Source organism: Anguilla rostrata, chromosome 12 (genome assembly GCF_018555375.3).
Source record: "Anguilla rostrata isolate EN2019 chromosome 12, ASM1855537v3, whole genome shotgun sequence".
In the NCBI taxonomy this organism is placed as follows: Eukaryota; Metazoa; Chordata; class Actinopteri; order Anguilliformes; family Anguillidae; genus Anguilla; species Anguilla rostrata.
The window spans coordinates 18,947,742-18,967,368 of record NC_057944.1 but is presented as its reverse complement, the minus strand read 5'-3'; the positions used below and the strand labels follow the sequence as shown (position 1 = coordinate 18,967,368).

At 51.5% G+C, this 19,627-nt stretch overlaps 1 protein-coding gene across 3 annotated transcripts; it reads right to left on the bottom strand.

Moving 5' to 3' along the window:
* Window positions 1–2,534: 2,534 nt before the first annotated feature.
* tiparp (TCDD-inducible poly(ADP-ribose) polymerase) lies at window positions 2,535–19,234 on the bottom strand. 3 transcript variants are annotated; one of them, XM_064301820.1, is made up of 7 exons: window positions 18,635–19,234; window positions 18,273–18,527; window positions 16,522–17,472; window positions 8,603–8,789; window positions 7,395–7,582; window positions 4,916–5,191; window positions 2,535–3,492 (listed from the first exon to the last, which is right to left on the bottom strand). In XM_064301820.1, the coding sequence occupies exons 3-7, from the start codon at window positions 17,442–17,444 to the stop codon at window positions 3,045–3,047; spliced, it is 2,022 nt and encodes a 673-aa protein (XP_064157890.1). In that variant the 5' UTR covers window positions 17,445–17,472; window positions 18,273–18,527; window positions 18,635–19,234; the 3' UTR covers window positions 2,535–3,044. The 3 variants fall into 3 exon arrangements, with proteins under 3 accessions (XP_064157890.1, XP_064157891.1, XP_064157892.1); XM_064301821.1 differs by having other exon boundaries at window positions 18,273–19,234; XM_064301822.1 differs by lacking the exons at window positions 18,273–18,527; window positions 18,635–19,234 and adding an exon at window positions 17,810–18,190.
* Window positions 19,235–19,627: the final 393 nt, after the last annotated feature.

Sequence of the window (19,627 nt, the reverse complement as noted above, 5' to 3'; positions counted from 1 at the left end):
GTGAACAGAACAAAATGGCTACAAAGTTCAAGTCAGAAAGAGGTTGTGGGGGGGTGGGTTATCGGTGGAAAAAACCTTGGACAAAGAAGACTGGCAAGCTGCCTTGCTGCTCTCAGAAAAGCCGGCCTTAAACCCCTTCCTCAGGGCGAAGACTGAAGGTCATATGGAGTAGGCGGCTTTAAAGGTTACTCAAAGTTCACGGTACAATCCTGCCCATATTTGGCCGCCTGTGCTCTTAAAGGCTTATGGTAGAAATTTGAAATGATGGAAACTGAACTGGAATGTTCATTGGTTGCAGCTGGGCGTCACGCACACAATATGGACCGGAGCGAGAGCGGGAAGCATGGGGCGCTCCGCGGATATACAGCGCCCTCATTTCCTTTCAACTCCGGCGTTGCTGCCCCCAAAAAATAATACAAACAAATTTCAGTCCTTATGAATAATTAAGAATGGAAGTTTTAATAAGCTATAGTGCGCAGTCTTCGCTCACCGTGTGCTTGTACTACCCACCCAACTATGAAGTATGCCATTCATTCAAGCACCCAGAACACTAAATTATTAAACGGGTTAGATTAACAGCATCGTATGGGAGGGTTCTGCTGAATGCTGGGACTGAGCCTTCTCTGCAGTGGCTTCAGCTCACTGATTGCGTCGCTGAACCGTTTAGGTCCTGGACAGACACGCTGGGGCTGGGGGAGGGGGGTGGTGGGAGGGGAACTCCTCCACCATCCGTGCTCTGGATTTTAGAGGCGGGTACATTATTCAGGAGGGGCCCGTCTCTAGTTCACAGCTCAGCGAGCCCGGGTTGATGGCTCTTCCTCGCGTTCCAACTCGGCCCTCCTCGCCGTCGTCCTCCTTGATGTCCGTCCCCGCCCCCCAAGCCTGCGGGCGATACCACGCGGGCAGTCAGGCGGCAAATGGAGCTCCTGCTAGGTCTCCAGCTATGTCTGTGAGGAGACGGCACTGCCAGGGGGAGAGAGAGAGAGAGCGAGAGAGAGAGGCACTGAGAGAGAGAGAGAGACAGAGAGAGAGAGGCTGAGACAGGCGAGAGAGAGGGCGACCTGCACGTCTCGCATGCGCGCAGGAAGCGCAGGCAGACACGCAGCTTCCAAAGGCGGCACGATAACCGAGACCGAGGCGGGGTGAAGCTGCAGTGAGCTCATCTCCTGCCGTGGGAGGCTTACTCTCTCACGACTGCTGCTCTCTCTCTCTCTCTCTATCTCTCTATCTCTTTCATTCGATGGAGGCGTATCAGCCAATGGAAGCTGGTCAGACGGGGGTTGAACAAAGGTCACCGCTGCTCAGACCACAGAGCAGGCAGGACCCGATGCCTGCGATTGGCATTGCAGGGATTAAAAGGTCCTATTGGGGATGAGTGAGGGTGACCAGGGGAACAAGTGTCAATCACTCCAGCTTTTAAATCACAGCTGAGAATTAAGTCTTTTAGGGTGGCATTTCACTAATCTGCTTTACTTATTGCTTTTTTTACTATTTTCGTTTCTTATTTTTTTTGATTACTTTTTTCACCATTTCAATTGTACTTCTATAAATGCATTATGGGGTTTCATTGTGGTTTTATTTTTGCTATGATTTAATTTCTAGTGTGTATCTGGTTTTTGCTCTATTATTTGGCTTGTTTTCTTAATTTATCCGTTTTATTATCTCTGTCAAGCACCATGTGCTACTTTACCATATGAAAGGTGCTATATAAAGTTTATTATATTATATATAAACAAAGCTTATTAAGGGTACCACTTTTCACTGTTATAGTCTCCAGCCTTACTGAACATTCCTCACATCTTCATCACAGAAATGCAATTCCCAAAATGGCTCTGGATTCAAAGCACCGCTGAGTCATTCACAGACCTATGAATGTTATTCTCCTTCATTAGCAACTGCTGCCATTCAAATACCTCCGATGATGTACGCATTTAACAAGGCATAAAATGTATGAAAGTTCCATACCACTCTTCCAGTTAGAAATATGTGAACATAGAAATGATCCCCCACATCATCCCCCACTTCTTTAGAATAAGAGAAAGAGTTTTAAAGCACATCACGAACAAAAATACCATTTGGCAAACCAAATCTGGTCTTTCTTGGGGGGGGGGGGGGCAGGGTGACAATGGCAGGCACACTCAACTCCAGTACGGCAGTCAGGGAAACGTTCTGTTTCCATGGTGATCAAGACTATTTTTCCACCAGTAGCTGTAAACATAAAAGAACAATAAAGCCCAGTGATACTCCACACCACCCAGTGCCTGACAGCAGGCTCCAAGGGAAAGCTAGGAGGGCAGGGCTTCTTTATTGGATCAGGCGCTTCGACCAACACTCAACAGCCCACCCAGAAACAGCTCCGTTGTCACAGCGATAAGAAAAGCACAAGACGATATATCGAGAAAGGAGGGTGCAGGGCACAGGTGCACACACTGACATCACACACACAAGCACCGCCATACACGCACCCACACATATCCATCCCGCAGTAGGGAGCCACATCCACGGTCGCAAAATAAGTCACCTCAAATGCGCCATCAGTTTTTTCAATAAAACATTTTATTTATTTCGACGTTACATTTACTAACATAAATAAACATTTTTTTTATGAACAAAAGGCACACAGTTCAAATATAAACAATGAAAACGTATGTACAGCTTCTCACAAAATCTAAACGGACTCCGGAGGAGAGGGAACGGCAAAAACAAAAGGGTAGGGATAGGGCCAGTGGCAATGGAACCTAAAAAGGCGCCACCCACGCCCCACCTGGGCGGGAGAGAGCCGGAGCGCAGCCGTCCGTCCCCGGGACGAGCCCCTCCAGCCCAAACGGCACGCAGAAGGGCCCGGCAAAGGCTTCTCACCCCTCAGGCGTAGGGGGAACGCAGGGCTGGGGCGAGGGGGCAGGGGGCTACTGATCGCTGAAACACCAGGGGTGGGCTGACCAGGGCCTGAACAGCGGTCGAGCAGTAGCCGCCGGGAGGGAGGGGGGAGAAGGGCACCTTATTGGCCCACAGCCCTTGCACGGGGCGTGCCCCCCTGCTTGCTCTCAGACGGACACAGTGTTCGACACCTCCTCGTACTGGATGATGAAGTAGGGGTAGCTCTGGTCATCGTTGAAGATGACAAATATCTGCGGGTCCACCCAGTTGTCCACGCAGGAGTCAAAGAGGTCGCTGGAGGGGTTGCCCGGGTGCAGGGGCGGCGGGCGGCGCATGGAGGGGTTGCCCACCGTGAACTTGCCCGTCAGGACCTTGGCCAGGAACATGCAGTGCACGCCCTTGGACGAGCGCTTGGAGAAGTTGTGGGAGTAGACGGCCTTGCGGGCGAAGTAGCTGCCCTGGCCGAACATGGTGGCATGCTTGCCGCACACGCGCGGGTCGAAGTTGTGCTTGCAGATGCCCTCCACCACGTCCTGCGAGGTGCCGTGAAACAGGTGGCGCTCGTTCAGCATGCGGTCCATCTCCGACATCTTCCGAGACATGTACTCCTTCTTCCTGTAGCAGGAAAGGGGGATGGGAGGGGAGGGGAGGGGGGTGGAGGAGGAAGAGAGGCACATTATAGTTCCACAATGCTGTGTGCTAGCGGACATTCCGGAAAGTGCCGGAAGGTTCCAGGCCTGGTGCCGGGAAAAGGGCCGGAGAATGAGGGTGGTGAGGAGCGCTGAGGGAGCGCTGTGGGAACACCAGCAGGAAACCGGCAGGAGCTCCAGGTTCCCGTGATCATCCCTCAGAGAATGCAGACTGCTGCAGCTTCCAAAAACGCTCTGAAAGGGCTATCCCCCCCCCCCTGCCCTGATGAGAGGCAAGCTGCTGTTCCCTTCAGCTGTGGGGGGGCACATGGGGCAACCTGCCCTGCGACTGGAAGCCTGTGGTCAGCCCCCGCTCATCAGCTGACTGCAACCTGCAGCCGCGGGCGGAGACCAGGCGCCCCGCGTATAAAAGGCACCGCCCAAATTCTCTCTCCCTCTTATTTTCTCAGCCCTCTCATTTCCTCAACACCTCTCTCTCCCTTCCTCCCTTCTTTCTCTCAGCATCTCTGCCCACCTTCTTCTGGTCATTCTCTTTGCATCGTATTTAGCAACAACAAAAAAAGAGGGAGCTAGGGACAGGAAGCAGGAAGGGTGACCGTGTCTGTTCACTGTCATTGATTCAGATACAGATACACACGCGGGGCTGCTCGGTGAGGTGCAGTCTGACTCATCAGCCTCCCGCCCTCCAGCCCTGACGCACTGGCGTTCTCCCCAGACGGACGGAGCTCCCCGCCCCCTTTCCTCTCCTGTCACTCTGAGAGCACCCGGCCTCAAAAATTACAGCCCCGCCCGCTTCACCAGCCCATATACTGTCACTCAGAGCCTGCACGCACACGCACGCCAGCTTGACCAGCAAAATACCCCACCCCCCCCTCCTCCCACGTCCCCCTTTGCATATCCTGTCCATGAACAGTCAAATCGCTCGCTCTCGCAGCCTGCAAAACACTGCCCGCACCTTCCATTTCTGTGGAAACACCACTAAGCCCCTCCTTCCCTCCCCCACCCCGCTCCATTCACGCTGTAACCCGAAACACCTGCGCTCCCCTCCCGCAGAGGAACTTTTCCCGCTGCGCCACATACCCCTCCCCCAATTCCCAAACCCACAACTGGAAGCAGGCGGTGGGCCGCGGCGGCGACTGCAATCGATACCGACGGCGGTGTTAAATCCCGAGAGTCTGCCGCATGCGTACCCTTGAGCCAGGTACTTAGCCCTGTTTGCCTCAGTGAATATCCATATAAATCAATATTAGCCAAAAAGGTGAAACGTAAAACTGCCCCGGACGAGAGCGCCGGCCGTGCGACGTGACGCCAACGACATCAGCGGCGTGGGTAACGTGACCCCCGTGGGCGTGGCGCTAATCCCGATTCGGCGCCAGCGCCCGCCTCACCTCTTGTACTTCTCCCAGAGGAAGGGGTTCTGCACGCGCAGGATCTTCAGGATGCGGAACCGCGTCTCCGACACGGTCTTGTGGAAGAGGCTGTAGACGGTGCGGTAGCTCCGGTCCTCTTTGGACAAGGGCACTTGGAGGAAGTCCTGGCAGGAGCCCATGGGCAGCCATGTCTCGGGGTAGGCCTTGGGCGGGGCGTGCGAGGTAGGAGACAGTGGGAGGGGCCCGGGGCTCTGCGAGGGGGAGGGGCCCGGCGAGCCCAAACCGCCCAGAGTCCTGCGCACAGGGGGGGAGAAAGAGTAGGCCGTTAGGAAAATCATTTACAAGAAAACAATACAGGCATTACAATACAGGCAGAATCACTGTGTGTGTGTGTGTGTGTGTGTGTGTGTGTGAGAGCGCACGCGGTCACATGTTCAAATAAAACAAGCACGTGACAAATTTCACCTTTGCGACCTTTTGCACTCAGCCAAAGCATGCAGCTATCAGGAGTATGCTAACAGAGTGAGATCTAAAGGGGACCCGCTGCATACTGTGCACTAAATACAGAATATCCAATTATCTGATATACAGTTGCAGGAAGCTGACTGTGTACATATCTCAGTAGGCAGCGGTCTCACAGCAGGGGTGACTCAGCATGGCAGTGCATCACAGGGCCATTACCCACAATCCATCTCTTTTAAAGCTGAATGCCATGAGGAGGCAATGGGTGCCATTTTTCTAGCCTTTGGCAAAATGTAGCTGGGAACTGAAGCCCAAACCATCTGGGGTTAGTATGTATACATTCATATACAGACATGTATATATGCGCACACCACCAAATACTTATAATAGCCTCACACAAACCAGGTCTGTGTGCTAACACCCTAGAGAGAGGAAAGTGTCTGGCTCCTCTGTGTCTTCCCCAAATGCAGTACATTAATCCTTCTAATGCCAGGAACAATTTTCCACATGGTGTACAAACTGAATGAAGTTAAACAAGATGATTCAGGTGCTAGTCACCCTTAGCGGAGAATTCAGGTCAGAACAGCAAAAATCTAATTGAAGTGATGGGGATAAGAGGTAGAGGGAGGGAGGGAGGGAGAGAGAGAGAGCGAGAGGGAGGGAGACAGAGAGAGAGTTTTACTGTGCATTTGGAGGGGAGAGCAGGATTTATTTGGCAGAGCGAGAACGAATTCTGCAAGCTGCAGTGGAGCCAAAACTGCCAATCAACCTAATGACTTCCACTCCTGTGCTCAGGACAATGTGTTCCTGAAAACAGAGCTTCCAGCTGGGAGGCCGGACTGAGAGCTGGCCAGTTCTCAGGAACAGGAGCCACATGTCAACGGCAGGGGCCAGACTCCAACCCCCCAAACAACCGCCTTCCCACCCCCGACACCAGCCGCCCACTCCCCCATCTTCACCCCGCTAAAAGCCCACACCCTGCCCTGATCCCCGTTTAAACTCCGCCAAGATAAGGAGGGGCCGGGGACGGCAAGCTTTCGGATATCCGCTGGGCCGGGGAGGAACGCCGGTGCTGAGTGGACCCACGCTCTCTCCCTAACACTCATGCACGGGCGCACAAACGCACGAACAAGCACACATAAACTCCAAGAGAACTCACAGCACGTTCAGCACAACAGAAGACAGAAGCACCAGGGGGCCGCTCGGTGGAGAAGAACAAACGGCGGGAAGAGAGTAGCGTGCACAGGAAGTGAAGCCTGAGAACCGCACACAGAGCTTCCTCCTCCCCTCAGCGTGCCGCGCACCGTTAGGCTACGGCCCACGGGGGCCCAGTCCTCATCCGCCTCCCCGAAGACTTAAACAAGAGGAACAGAGAGGAACAGAGAGCGCTTCGGCTTCAGCGCGCTCAACAGCTGCACTCAACGCCTGCCCGCCGCTACCAAACCCAGCCAGTCAAATTTCCCTCCCACCTCATTTGCACACGGCCTATTTGGGCCTGTGGCGCTAACGACTCACCCGCGTCACCGGCCAGCATGCAAACCGGGATCCAGGGAGAGCACCAGTGAAACCATCCAGAGAGAAGAGCTCCGGGGGCTGAGCGACTCCATCCCCCCCCCCCCCCCCCCGCGCGTCTCTCTCCCACATTCCTGCTCCCACTTGCTTTAACTGTCCATTCATGCAGCTCATTCTGTCTGGAACCCATTTGTACACTCTTCTCCCCCCCCCCCCCCCCCCCCCCACGGAAATTCTGTTTTTCGGCTGAAGGGGAGAGCGGCAGCGCTCCACACAAAGGAAACACGTTCTGGAGGTACAAGCAGCGCCGGTTGCTGTTTTTTCCCACGGGTGGCGGCCTGTGTTTCCTGAAGGTTACTGGGGGTACGGCCCGTGTTGGAGCAGGTTCTTGGGTGTGGCCCGTTCTCCAGAGAGGTTTTTCAGGCGAGCGACCGGTTTGACTTGGTTTTGGGGGTGTGGCCTGGGTTTTGGAAAGGCTTAGGGGCCGGGCCGCGTGTTTGAGGCGGTTTTTGGAGATACTTACTGCAGGTAAGGCATGAGCATCACGGTGGAGAGGAAGAGCGGCCTTTTCTTGATCTGCCGGCGGAAGCCGAAGACGGCGTTCTGCTGAAACCCCTCCCAGATGTTCAGGATATACTGGTTCTGGAGTGTGATGAAGCGGACCTCTTTCAGACCACGCCCACTTGCTTCCTCAATCAGCCGAACCACCGGCTGCTCGACCACAACGATCGGGGGGGGGGGGAGGAAAGAAAAAAGAAAGGAACAAAAGGAACACTGAGTCCAATCTGCAGGTCACACTCACAGGCGCTAAACACACTATGGCTAATCCCTTAACCGTCACAATAGATTTCTGGAGGCTCTTTCTGTTTAAAAGGAAAGATTGTGCAATGGGTAGGCCTCAGACCAGTATAGCCAGAAGTGAACATCCTGGATGTCCTGTTTGTTTTCTCTGGGGTAAAACACTGATCACTGATCAGGGGGATTTAGTGTGGGTCTGGGAGTCTTATTTTCTGGGAATTAGAATACTGATCACTGATCAACGGGATTTAGTGTACCGCTCAGCTGGGTGCTTTACTTGAAGGCTTGCTTATAGGCTGCTCTCACTGCTGAACATTCTCAACAAACTCTTCAAAAAAAAGCTTTGTGCCCTGCCTTCAGATAGACAGCCGTACATGTAGCATTTATTTTGCCGGCAGCCTTAAACGCAGGAGCTTAAATGTCAAAAACTACTCCATCTACTGTGAAAGCAGTGTGTGGGGATCTGATTAAGGCATTGTGTGTGCAAAACTACTGGTGTGAGGCTTCTGTGAAGAGACTGAGAAACCGCTCATTCCAAAAAACATTTCTGTCATTCGACACTTTGCGACATTTGCTGACAGTGTTGAAGGACTCCGGGCAGGGGTAGAGTCAGAAACTGAAGAGCACAGCTTTTTAGCTTGCAGCATTATACACAAGCGAGCATCACATTGTCTTTACTGTGAGCACGCCTCAATAAAACCAGCCATAAAGCCATTGATAATGATTTCTACAGACTGTGGCACGCAATATCGCTGAACAGCGCTTACGATCACATGGTGTCTGTGTCATTGTACGGCTGTCTTTTATGGGTGGAGTTTATTGCCTGATAAAGAATATGGCTTTATGGTACAGTGCCTGTGTTTTTACGTGTGTGTGTGTGTGTGTGTGTGTGTGTGTGTACATGCGTGTGTCCATGCGCTCGTGGTGTCCTACCTCAGAGTACTCCCTCCAGCCGAAGTTGTCTCTGCAGTAGTACTTCCACACTGTGTGGCAGTTGGGGGTGGGGTTAGAGAACGTGGGTGTGGTAACTGAGCTGGGGGCCGTGGAAAGTCGCCTGACCTGGTCAAAATGCAGGTCGCACACCCTCATGGAGCTGAAATCCAAGGTGAACACGCGGCCCCTACGCAGAAGATAACAGGAGAAAAACAGTCAGTGTCACAGACCCGAACTCTCCGCACAAAGACTCTTTCACACGCACTTTATCAGAGTTACACTGAGGGCACGCTGCGCGGGAGGAACCAGATATTCAACTACGGCGACATGAAAGCCGAACACCTGCCCATCATTCTCAGCCGTTGTACAGGGACTTCATGTTTTACCTACAGGTGGCTCAACAACACGCATATGCGCAAATGAGTTTGGGGTCAGAGGTCGTAGATTGGCGGGCAGCCATCAACTGTTTATAGAAACCCCCCCCCCCCCGCACGCTGAGCAGTGCAGTTTAATCACCTTCTCAGCGCACCAGTACGCTGCGGCTCCTGAGTATTTACCTTTCATATGTGCCTAAATCCTGCGGAGATGCTAGTAAAACATAATACCACAGTGCCATATTTGATTCGCGGAGACAGGCGGCCGAATGCCAAACTGCAGGCGGCTGTGTGTGGGAGAACAGCGGAACGTGGGGCTGAACCGTCTGACCGGCACGCAACCGAGCACCACGGCAACGGAGAAGGAGAGAGGAAAACTTTAAGAACAGCCCTGCCGCGGCCTTTAAAAAGAATGAAACGCCGTGAGAGCTCTCTGAATGGACATTCAAATGTAGGCTAATCCCCCGCCCTAAACAAGCCAACGGCAGTCACAAACAAGATAACAAATCAACAGTGTTGCAAAACATGTGATCTATGGATGCAAGAGACAGGGTTCACTCTTAACACTGTGGACATGACACACACGCAGAGACACAGACAGACACACAGACACACACACACACACCCACACAGACACACACACACATGCACACTCACACAGACACACACACACACGCAAGCACACTCACACAGACACACACACACGCATGCACGCACTTGCAGAGACAGACAGACAGACACAGTCACACAAGCACACGCACACAGACACACACTCACACAGACACACACACGCGCAAACACACATACACACACACAGAGAAGGGATAGCTCTGATATTTCACAGCTCAGATATTACTTAGCCCAGCACCAAATTCCATCACATGCCTGCATGACTAGCAACAAAAAAAAAGAAAGACATTACTTTTGTCATTTCACCCAGGCCCACAATAGCCCCCCCCTCACCCCCCCAGCTATGGACCCTAACAGCAGAGTTCTGCACGGCCTGTGCCTGAACAAGCTGGGCTCAGCAGCTCCCAGCTCTCAGTGTCCAGAACAACCTGTGACAGGCCGCTTTGAGCCTGCGAAACCACTGCTCTCTGGAACGCTGTCAACAGCGCGGAGAGGAACAGTGGGCTGGACCACGTCTACGTGGGGTGCTGGGGGCGAGGCCTCAGACGGGCGATCTGTCTCAATGTCACCGCCACACCTTACAAATGCTGAAGAAGGCATACCTGTAAACATGCACACACATACACACACACAGACACACGCACACATATGTACGTACACACATACACAAACACACACATGCACACGCACACGTACACACACACACACATACACACACGCACACACACACAGACACATACAGCTCATCTTAAAGAGAGAACTGCTCTGTACAGTGCGTCAGGCCACTCCCGTCTGTGACAGAAACTGTGTACGGGGCAAGGGCCGCTTCCCCTGTGCGAAAAGCACTCACTCATCAGTTTCGCTCGGAAGCCCAGCCGAGTAACGCAGTGTCGCCTCGCTCATCATCTATCGTGCCTGTTACCAGCTGCTGTTCCCCCCACCCCCCACCCCCCAACCCCCAAACCCCAAACCCCAACCCCGCGGAACCTCGCACGCAGGGAACCGAAATAAATACACGTCTATTATTGGAGCGGCGCAGTTAAACCACGCGGTAAAAAATAAAAACGCCTCATACACGGCTTTTTACAGTAAACTACGCAAAAGCAGGGGAGAAACACGCAGTTCACAGAACTTTTTTTAAAAGGCCTCATTGCAGCGACAGGGACAGAGAGAGCGGAACATCGCGGCCCTGTACAGAAGGCTGTGTTCCTTCTACTGAGCGTCTCAGCGCCGAGCCGTCTCCGTCTGTCGGGAGACACGGTGACGGCGGAGACTGTCACAGCAGCAGAACACGCGTGTGACAGCGGGCAGGCCGGGAATGAGGCCTGAGCGCGGGGCGAGAGACTCCACTTAAACCGCCAGAGAGAGAGCCGAGCTATGGTCGGAGGCTGTGTGTGTGTGTGTGTGTGTGTGCGTATGTGCATGCGTGCGTGTGTGTGAGTGTGTACGTGTATGCATGTGTGTGAGCGTGTGTGTGAGTGCGTGAGTGTGTATGTGTGTGCGAGTGTGTGAGTGTGCGTACGTGCATGCGTGTGTGTGGGTTTAAACAGGAGGAGGGAGATGGATGGACTGGGTTGGGGGAAGGGCCAGCGAGCTGTCCTGCAGCAGTGAGGTTTGGGAGGGTTTGAGGGTGAAGCTGAGGGCAGTGTGGGGGTGTGTGGGGGTGTGTGGGGGACTGGTCACTTCATCACTCCTCTGCTGGAGAGTTTTCTGCAATGTGCTGAGTGAACATGAAGGGATGGAAACCAGACAAAGAGCTCTGTCAACACCTGCCTCAGCACCAGCCCATGAGAGGGGCGAGTAGAGACTGTGTGTGTGTGTGTGTGTGTGTGTGTGGCAGTTTCAGAATGCCTTTCTGTCTGGGGCTACCCTGTTCTCCATGTCCATTTTGTATCACACGTGTGCAGTACACACACACACCCTGTGTGGAACACCTGACCACATTACACACGTAATTTGTACAAATGCTTATCCAGGCACCAGAACCTTGTGAACTTAGTCACATGAGAACCTTATGATGGGAGAGCTCACACACTGGCAGAAGGAAATACACACACACACACACACACACACACACACAGATTACCCTCTGACAGAAAGCTGCTCAACACTAATAGCCTGAGTGGGCACCTTGCTCCCAGGTATCCATGGTGACCATTCGCCATAGGGCCAAGACGGTGAGGGGGGGGGGGTGTTATGATACGGGTCTTCTAATCACAAACGAGGGCACTGTGGGTCAAACCATGTGGGAAAGTGACCCCTGCCCTTGTGAATTCCCTCCAGATGAACTGCAGCATGACCCTTGATAGCCCTGTTCATCCTCGCCCCGCACACACACAAAACTCTATGGCCAACCAGCTCCCCTCTAAAAATAAAATTCCGGCTGTTAAATTAAGTGCGAGGAGCGATTCTCTGTGTTCATTAGTGCGCCGTTCACACCAGCGTCTGTGGCGAACGCCGCTTTCCTTCGGTCCGGAAAGTTCTGGGCTGCCGAGCAGGCCCACGTCCCCTCTCCCAACCGCGCTGTCGCTAACACTCTAAACAAACAACCGCGAAAAAACCAAAGCGACCAAAACACAACAGAGGAGGAGTGGAGTGGAGGAAGGAGTGGAGAAAAGGAGCAGGAGAGAATGAAAGAGAGAGAGCGGAGGCCCTGGAGGCAGAGTGGGTAAGCGAGCATGAAGAAAGAAGGACAGAGAGGAAAGGGATTCATTTCCCTGTAAACTGCATGGTGTGGGAGAAAGAAGCTATGATCCCCCACCAGCACCCCCTCCCCCCACTACCCCAGCTCCAAACGACGGACACCTGGTGAGCACTTTTCAAGTCGTGCTGACCTAACCCGCTGCCAGGTCGCCGTGGTGACTGAGCCCTGTGCTGCCTGGTGATGACACAGTCGTATCGTGTGCGGCTATCAGTTGGCCACATCTTGAGGGCCACCACTGAAGGGCATGGCTCCTACGGTATGTGTTCACCGCTGGAATCAGGAAGTGTCCCATTACACATAAGAAAGGCTTATCTTTCATGTTTAAGTAACAGCTCAACCAAATGGATGGGAGAAGGGGGGGAACAACAAACAGTTAATTTATTGTGCTTGGAAGGCAGTTGAATTTAACATGCGAATACACCTAATAAGCAACACAATGGTCGCTCCTGGAGATCTACTACCAGTGGGCCACAGTGAAGCTGCAATTCTGTACCCCCAACTGACAGACACATAATCCCCACCAACAGGGAAACTACCCCCACAAAGCCCACACACGCTCACACATACGCACATACACACACCCATACACACTCACACACACACGCAGACACACACTCACACGCACACACACACGCAGACACACACTCACACGCACACACACATGCAGACACACTCACACACACACGCAGACACACACTCACACGCACACACACGCATACACAAACACTCACATTCACAAACAATTTCCTAAACACGAAATATTACACAGATGGTCCGCTTTTTCTGAATGTCTGGAGCAAGGAGAGAGAGAGAGAGAGGGGGTGAGACAGTGACGATGAGAAGCAGAGGGAACACAGGAAAGAAAGAGAGGGGAAAACGACAGAACGGCAATAGGTTCCTGGCAACCCCAGCAGCATACAGTACACAAAAAGAGAGCCCCTTCCACACACTATTGAAGCACACATCTGCACTGGCAGATAGGGTATAGAAGGCCATATTTCCCTGCGGGACTTAAGCATCCCGCTGTGGATTGATGGCTCAGCCCCTCCCCGACGCAGGGCCGTGGGCCACGTGCTCCGGCTCGACTGAGTCGGGTCCGTCACGCTTCGCCGACAGAGAGAAAGCAAACAGACTGGCGGGACGTGCGCGTGTGCCCGTGAGCACGCACACACACACACACACCCTGCTGCCTCTGATAAGGCTCTCCCCCTGCAGCTGCAGGGCTGGCGTGGGCACAGAGACACAGAGCACCCGACAGCACAGGGTCCGTCTGAACGCAGGCCCCGCCCCCGTCGCAGGGCGAGCGCTCCCACGCGTCTGTTACCGCGGCTACGCACCCACACCTCGTGCAGTCACCTCGAGCGACTAGGCCCGTCCTGCCCCTTGGACAAACCAGAGGTGCGACCGATGCTTCCCCTTCCACCCCCGACCAGACAGCATGGGCCACCGCCGCCTCACCTTCAGCCACCTGCACCCCCCCACCTCCCCTATTTATTTCCGCTCTTTCCGCAGAAAGAGGGAGCCCGGGAGGAACTTGGGGACATGCAGACAGACTTAGTGCCAAAGAGCAGGTGGGGTTAGGGGGGGTGAGTCATCGGAGCCCAGATCAATCGCCTCACTGCAGCCCGTTCGTTACTCCGCCCACATTCCTCCACAGCACCTCACAATCGTTCCAAGAGGACGGGGGAAGCCAAAGAGAGGAACTCGCTTCAGTAAAAGAAGAGCCTTCAGCATGGAACAATCTGTTCAATTAGGAGGAACTGGAACTGTTTTTTTTTTTTCTAAAAAGGTGTAGTCCAGACGAGAAGGGAAGTTAAATGGTTAAAACCAAATACTGAGTAAGGAAAAAACCATGCGGCCTCACCCGGTGATTCATCTCACTGGCTGATTCACACGCACACACGCACGCACGCACACCTGCTTCGGGTCAGTGTGCCCTTTGCATTCAGCCATCAAAGTCACTCGCTGACAACTGAATGAGTTTATCATTTTCCCTCCGTCATAAAAAACTATTGTATGAGCAAGAGAAAAAGAGAAAATGTCAGGAGAACACACGCACGCGCACGCGCACACGCAGGTTAGCCAGCTGTGTGTGGGTCAACCTGTGCTCCATACATGCACTTTGGCACTGTGTGTGGGGAGGGGGGCTGTTCACACTTTAGTCTCACTGCTTGCCAGAGGTGCTGAGTGGACACTTTCCTCACATCGCCGCCATCTTCACCCACCAGCTGGCCCAGCAGAGCCGCCCCAGCCACCCGTTTAACGGCAGCGGCCAAAATAACGCCGTCACCATGCCGACGGCACGGCGTGACGGCCTGTTTGTCATCTGCCGTACTTAGGCACCGGGGTGCTGTTATCGGCATCTCGTTGCCATGGGAAAGCAACATTGCCGCGAGCACAGCAAGGTGTGAGGGCAGGGGCACGTGTGTCAACGGCACTACGCGCGGCAGTGTTTTCTTAGGATCCCTTCCATCTTCTGAAAGAGATCACTGCCACCTTGTTATACTTTATTTGCTGCTTAAGGACAGAACTGTCAACATTCTGTACTTACACTCATGCACTGAACAGTATTCACACCAGCACGGTCATAGGACTCAGGTATGTGAACCCAGGCAAAGTGTGCAATGCAGCTGTATCCAATATGGCCGACGGTGTGCAGACCCAAACTGCGCAAGGGTGTGACGTAAGCGAAATAACCCATCATGCTCTGTGACCTTACAGAGGGTACAGGGACACAGGCTTGCAGCTCGCTGCTGAACCCCATTAAAAGAAGTGTATTGTTAGCATTAGTGCAGTGTGGCAGTTTGAACAGAGTTTTGCTTGTGGGCTGAGGATGACAATTACTGGAGGCTTGGGAGGAATAAAAAAGGCAATGACTTTGTTCCAGTCACGTAAACTCCTTGTTTTCTCTGCGTGTTTAAGACTTATTTGGGACAGGTGGTGCGTCTGCTACTGAGAAAATTAGTGTGTGTGTGTGTGTCTGTGTGTGTGTATCTCTGTGTGTATGCCAGCACAGGACTGCAGCAAGTGCGGTGAGCGTGGGGAGGTAAAACCGTGTTGACCGTAAATTTGAAAGTATGTGCAGACCCAGGGTGTGAAAGATAGCCACAGCCTAGGCTTGTCTAACAACAGCAGGGCTCGCACCAAAAAACCAAACAACTTCAAGGACAGATATAGGTGCTAACCTGCTCACATCGAGGGTACCGCAGATACATAAAATTACAGGCTGCCCATGGTTACATTCTAAGCAAATGTTAAACTTTACTCAAGCCAATCACCAACCAGCTTTAAATTTCATGTTCATCAATGCTCTGAAACTCTTTGATAGGTGTGTGCATTTCCTGTTTATAACTACATTTGTATAAAACTTGTGAATCCAATTTCCCAACCTATTTATCAAATCTTTCAATATTCAATTCCCCAAACTACCCTCCATCCACACAATAAAATGCCACTTCAAGTGTTCCTGTGATGGTGAGCGCTGGTAAATATGTGCACACAATTAAGAACACATCACTGACACAGCGGTTGCCCGGACCTGCGCTTGCGTGAATCTGTCTACAAGGGATCACATGAATGTGTGCGTACTCATCTACTTGAAATATGTGCGACCGAGTGGGTGTGCGTAAGCATCCGCGCGCCAGGCAACCGAGTGTGTGTGTGTCTTTGGGACTGTGCGTGTGAGCGTCTGTGTGTGCGTGTGAGCGTCTGTGTATGCGTGTGGGTGTGTGCGAGAGGGTGCGTGCGAGTGTCCGTGCAAAAGCATAGCCTGTGTTTCGGTGCCTGCGCTAGGCGGCAGTGGGTCACGCAGGTTCACGATTACGCCGAACGACACTTCCTCTTAGTAACAACACCACGAGCGCGAGGGGACACGGCTCAGAATTACCGTTGCCACACTGGAAAACGCTGAAACCAACTGCTCCACTACATTAGATAGACCCATTATATTTTAGTGCATGTGGAAACTAAAACTCCTGTGACTATCATTCATCGCACTGCCGATAGAGAAAATGCAACTCTGAACGTGCTTACGAGTTGTGAAACAGTGGTTATGGTTTAGGCAATCTGAGAGGATGCTGGTTAATCATTTAATTCTGATCACATATATGGCCTTGATATTACTGTACAAGTTAAATGATATGAGTGTTGCCAACATTCTCACCATAAACAACTGCGAGGAAGAGGAACCAAAACATTAAAAGAGTACTTACTGAAACTTCAGTCTGATTTGTTCATTGTCTGGATTGCAATAGAGCCTTTCCAATTGTTCTTGCGAGTCATCTGACATGCTTTGCCAAGTCTGAGTATCGGCTCTTCGGATTTGCCAGTGGTATGGTAGGACAGTATGGTGCTGCCCGCAGTCGCTCCCATACACGCAGACCCCCTGGAGAAAATCCACGCAGATCGATACCGCGTCGCCTTGATGTGTATGGTACTGTAGCTGGGTCAGAAGTTCAAACACGAGATCCAAAGAGGCTTCTTCGCTTTTATCCTGAAAGATTTCGCCTTTCAGCGGTCCGTCTTTGATGGCAAGGCAATTTGCACCCTGCAAACGCTCAGAGCTGTACATGTCATTCATCTTTTCCCCCTCACCAGGGGTAACAACCGTAGTGGGCGCCGCCACGTCGGTGGCCTGCGGCTGAAAACGGTGCTCATTAGTAGCTATTGTCACCCGTTGAATATCAGTCACTTTTTGTCCCTGATCCCCGAGCTCAGTAGAAGGATCCGATATCTCTCCGTCTCCCTCATCGGCAATCATCGCAGAAACAGCACTCTCGTCCTTCAAGCATACTTGGTTGATTCTGGACTGCTTTTCCACCACTGCTGCGCACAGGTTCCGTTGAGTCCCGGGCTGGTTCCGAGGTACAAACACCCCATCACTCGCTACAAGTGCATCTGAGCTTAATAACGTAGTCAGAATGGGATCATCCAGCGCCCGCAGACATTTTGCGTCCAACTTCCTCTGTGCGTGTTTCTTTTTAAAATAAGGCTTCACTAGAGGTATTTTGTCCGGCAGTCCCATCTGTTGATCCGTAAATTCTCCGTTTCTCATGGCCAGACCAATTTGCGGTTCCTCCAGAACTTTGTCAGTAGTTTCTGCAGACTTCTGCAGTCGAAGCAAAGTTTTCTCCATTATCCAAACGGAGGGACGCTCCTAAAACCTATTCAGTTGCATGAGAGAGAGATGCGTTAAAATCGTAAAAGCAACACCTTCAAACAGACGTCAATTTGATCCTAACTTGGGCACCTCGCTTGGGACCACTCTCCGCTTAGTCAGCGAGCCTGTCAGTTTCTTGACAGGATAATAAATGCACATCTAAAAGTACGTTCGAATTCTTCATTTCACAGAAAATGCTATCAACTCGATAGGTGCCATTTCTATCAGACGGCAAGCGTAGCAATAGTTACGAAATACTGCCGGAAAGATAGATTTCAAATGGGATGATTAGTCGATTTGATTTCGAAGCAACTTTTTTTTAGATATGATCAAAAGCCTACCGATTCTCTCGTATTCCAGTCGAACTGAAATATGCCCAGGTCCTTTGAGTATTTGGATCTCTTTAATCAGATGCATTGAGCTTGAAGGATACGTGCCAGCTCCAAATTGCTGCTCGAGCAAGTTTGCACGTAGGGTCTCTTTGTTAAAGCGATCCTGCGTTCTGGCCAGCAGGACCTTGCGGTGCTTCTCAAGGTAGCCTACTTTGAGACAGTGACTCTTCTAGATACGTTTCTATTTCGGAAGCTAGATCAAAACCATATCACAAAGATACATGCTTTTATTATTGTTCAATGGGCTATTCTATGATACATGTATAAGTTAAATGCAACGTAGATCGTATTTACCGAAATATTTTAACAAGCCCATTGCTATAGCTCAAAAAGAATCGAGGTTACTTAACTAGCTTACTAACGAGTTGATTTAAGAAATTCAGTTAGTAGGCTATGTTCAAGGCAAACCTACCTTAAGATCAGATCTGGTTCCCTCCGTTTTTCCTTATCTTTGTGGATACGATCCCGTTCGTTCATGAGTGTACTTCGGTGTGCTTGTGTATCCGTGTTAACTTCGGTTGAACCGGGTAGTGCGTGACAAATCTCTCATCCACAGTGCGCAGCTACACAGACTCCTGTGGTGGAAGCGGCTCGCAGCTGTTGCAGGGCACTTTCTGTCTGCTCTCTCCATCCATTCACGGCACAGGAACTCCGCTTTGGAGGCGGGCTTTGGCATTAAACGGAGAGAAAAAAAGAAAAGAAAAAGAAACTGGTTATCGGTACCAGGAAGTTGTCCTCTGTCAGCGCTCGTTTTGTGTGAGTTCATTGACTCACCTCGATGGTCTCCTGTTACAAGAAGTCACGATTAGGTATGGGAGGGACTGTGGCCGTTTAGTGCGTTTGCATTTACAAGATAATAACAACATTAGCGTTTCCAGTACAGGAAGTGTGCATAAAAAGAAAGTTGCTTGCTGCGTCACTATGGGGTAACATGGAAAGATCGCGTAGGAAGTCCGAAGGAGACAGATAGCATATAGCCTACATTAATTTACACACAATAGCATAGGAGGCCTGGCAAAATATACCCGACGTCTAGAAGTGTTCTGGAAATTAATGTGAGTTAATAAAAGAGGGAACAGTAACGTGCACTTCCTTAGACGCCTCCTGCCTGGAAAACCTAATGAAATGAGGCGAAAGGTTATCCGCTCTGCTAATGATGTTGTGCGTGCTATGGCATTTTACATGCAAACCTTGTTTACGCCAAAATGACACGCCACGGCTTATCCCGCCTACAACGCTGTGTTGACCTTGCAATCACCAGGCAGTAAAGGCTACGCGATTTATAAACGTGAAGTCAATTTGGCATCTCAGACAAGCAATGCCGTCAGTCATAATACCTAGATAAATTATAACGTCTGAAGTCCCACTGCTCCAAAGAGAGCTGACGTAAATGACTAATTACTTGGTTAGCCTACCCCTGTGTGCGATACAAACATTCCTCTTAAACCCAAATACGTAACGTCCCATTGTTCCTGTTGCAACATGTCAGTGTGCGCATTTTCAAATAGAAAGCCACACTCTGGGCTTCATATGGAAACCTGGGTATACCGCGTCGGCCCTCAGCATCATAAACAATTATAACAGAATTTAGCAGAAGGTAGTATTTATGGCATCATTTCATTCAGGTGGTAATGTAGATCACTATCTTGAAGCACTTTGCTGTAGTAGTCCGAGAGCACATTTTTATAATTACGTCAATCTCTAATTTTGTTCCAAACAACAAGTTACGCATGTGTTTGGGTTTTAAAGTTCAACGAGAGATTTACA

Bases quoted from the DNA above. Each gene is read 5' to 3' on its own strand.
- tiparp (XM_064301821.1), bottom strand. From the start codon at position 17,444: ATGGAGAAAACTTTGCTTCGACTGCAGAAGTCTGCAGAAACTACTGAC. The intron at 8,790-16,521 runs GTAAGTACTCTT...TCTTCTGCGTAG, and splicing joins CAAATCAGACTGAAGTTTCA to GGGCCGCGTGTTCACCTTGG. The intron at 3,493-4,915 runs GTGAGGCGGGCG...TTCCTGCTACAG, and splicing joins CTCTGGGAGAAGTACAAGAG to GAAGAAGGAGTACATGTCTC.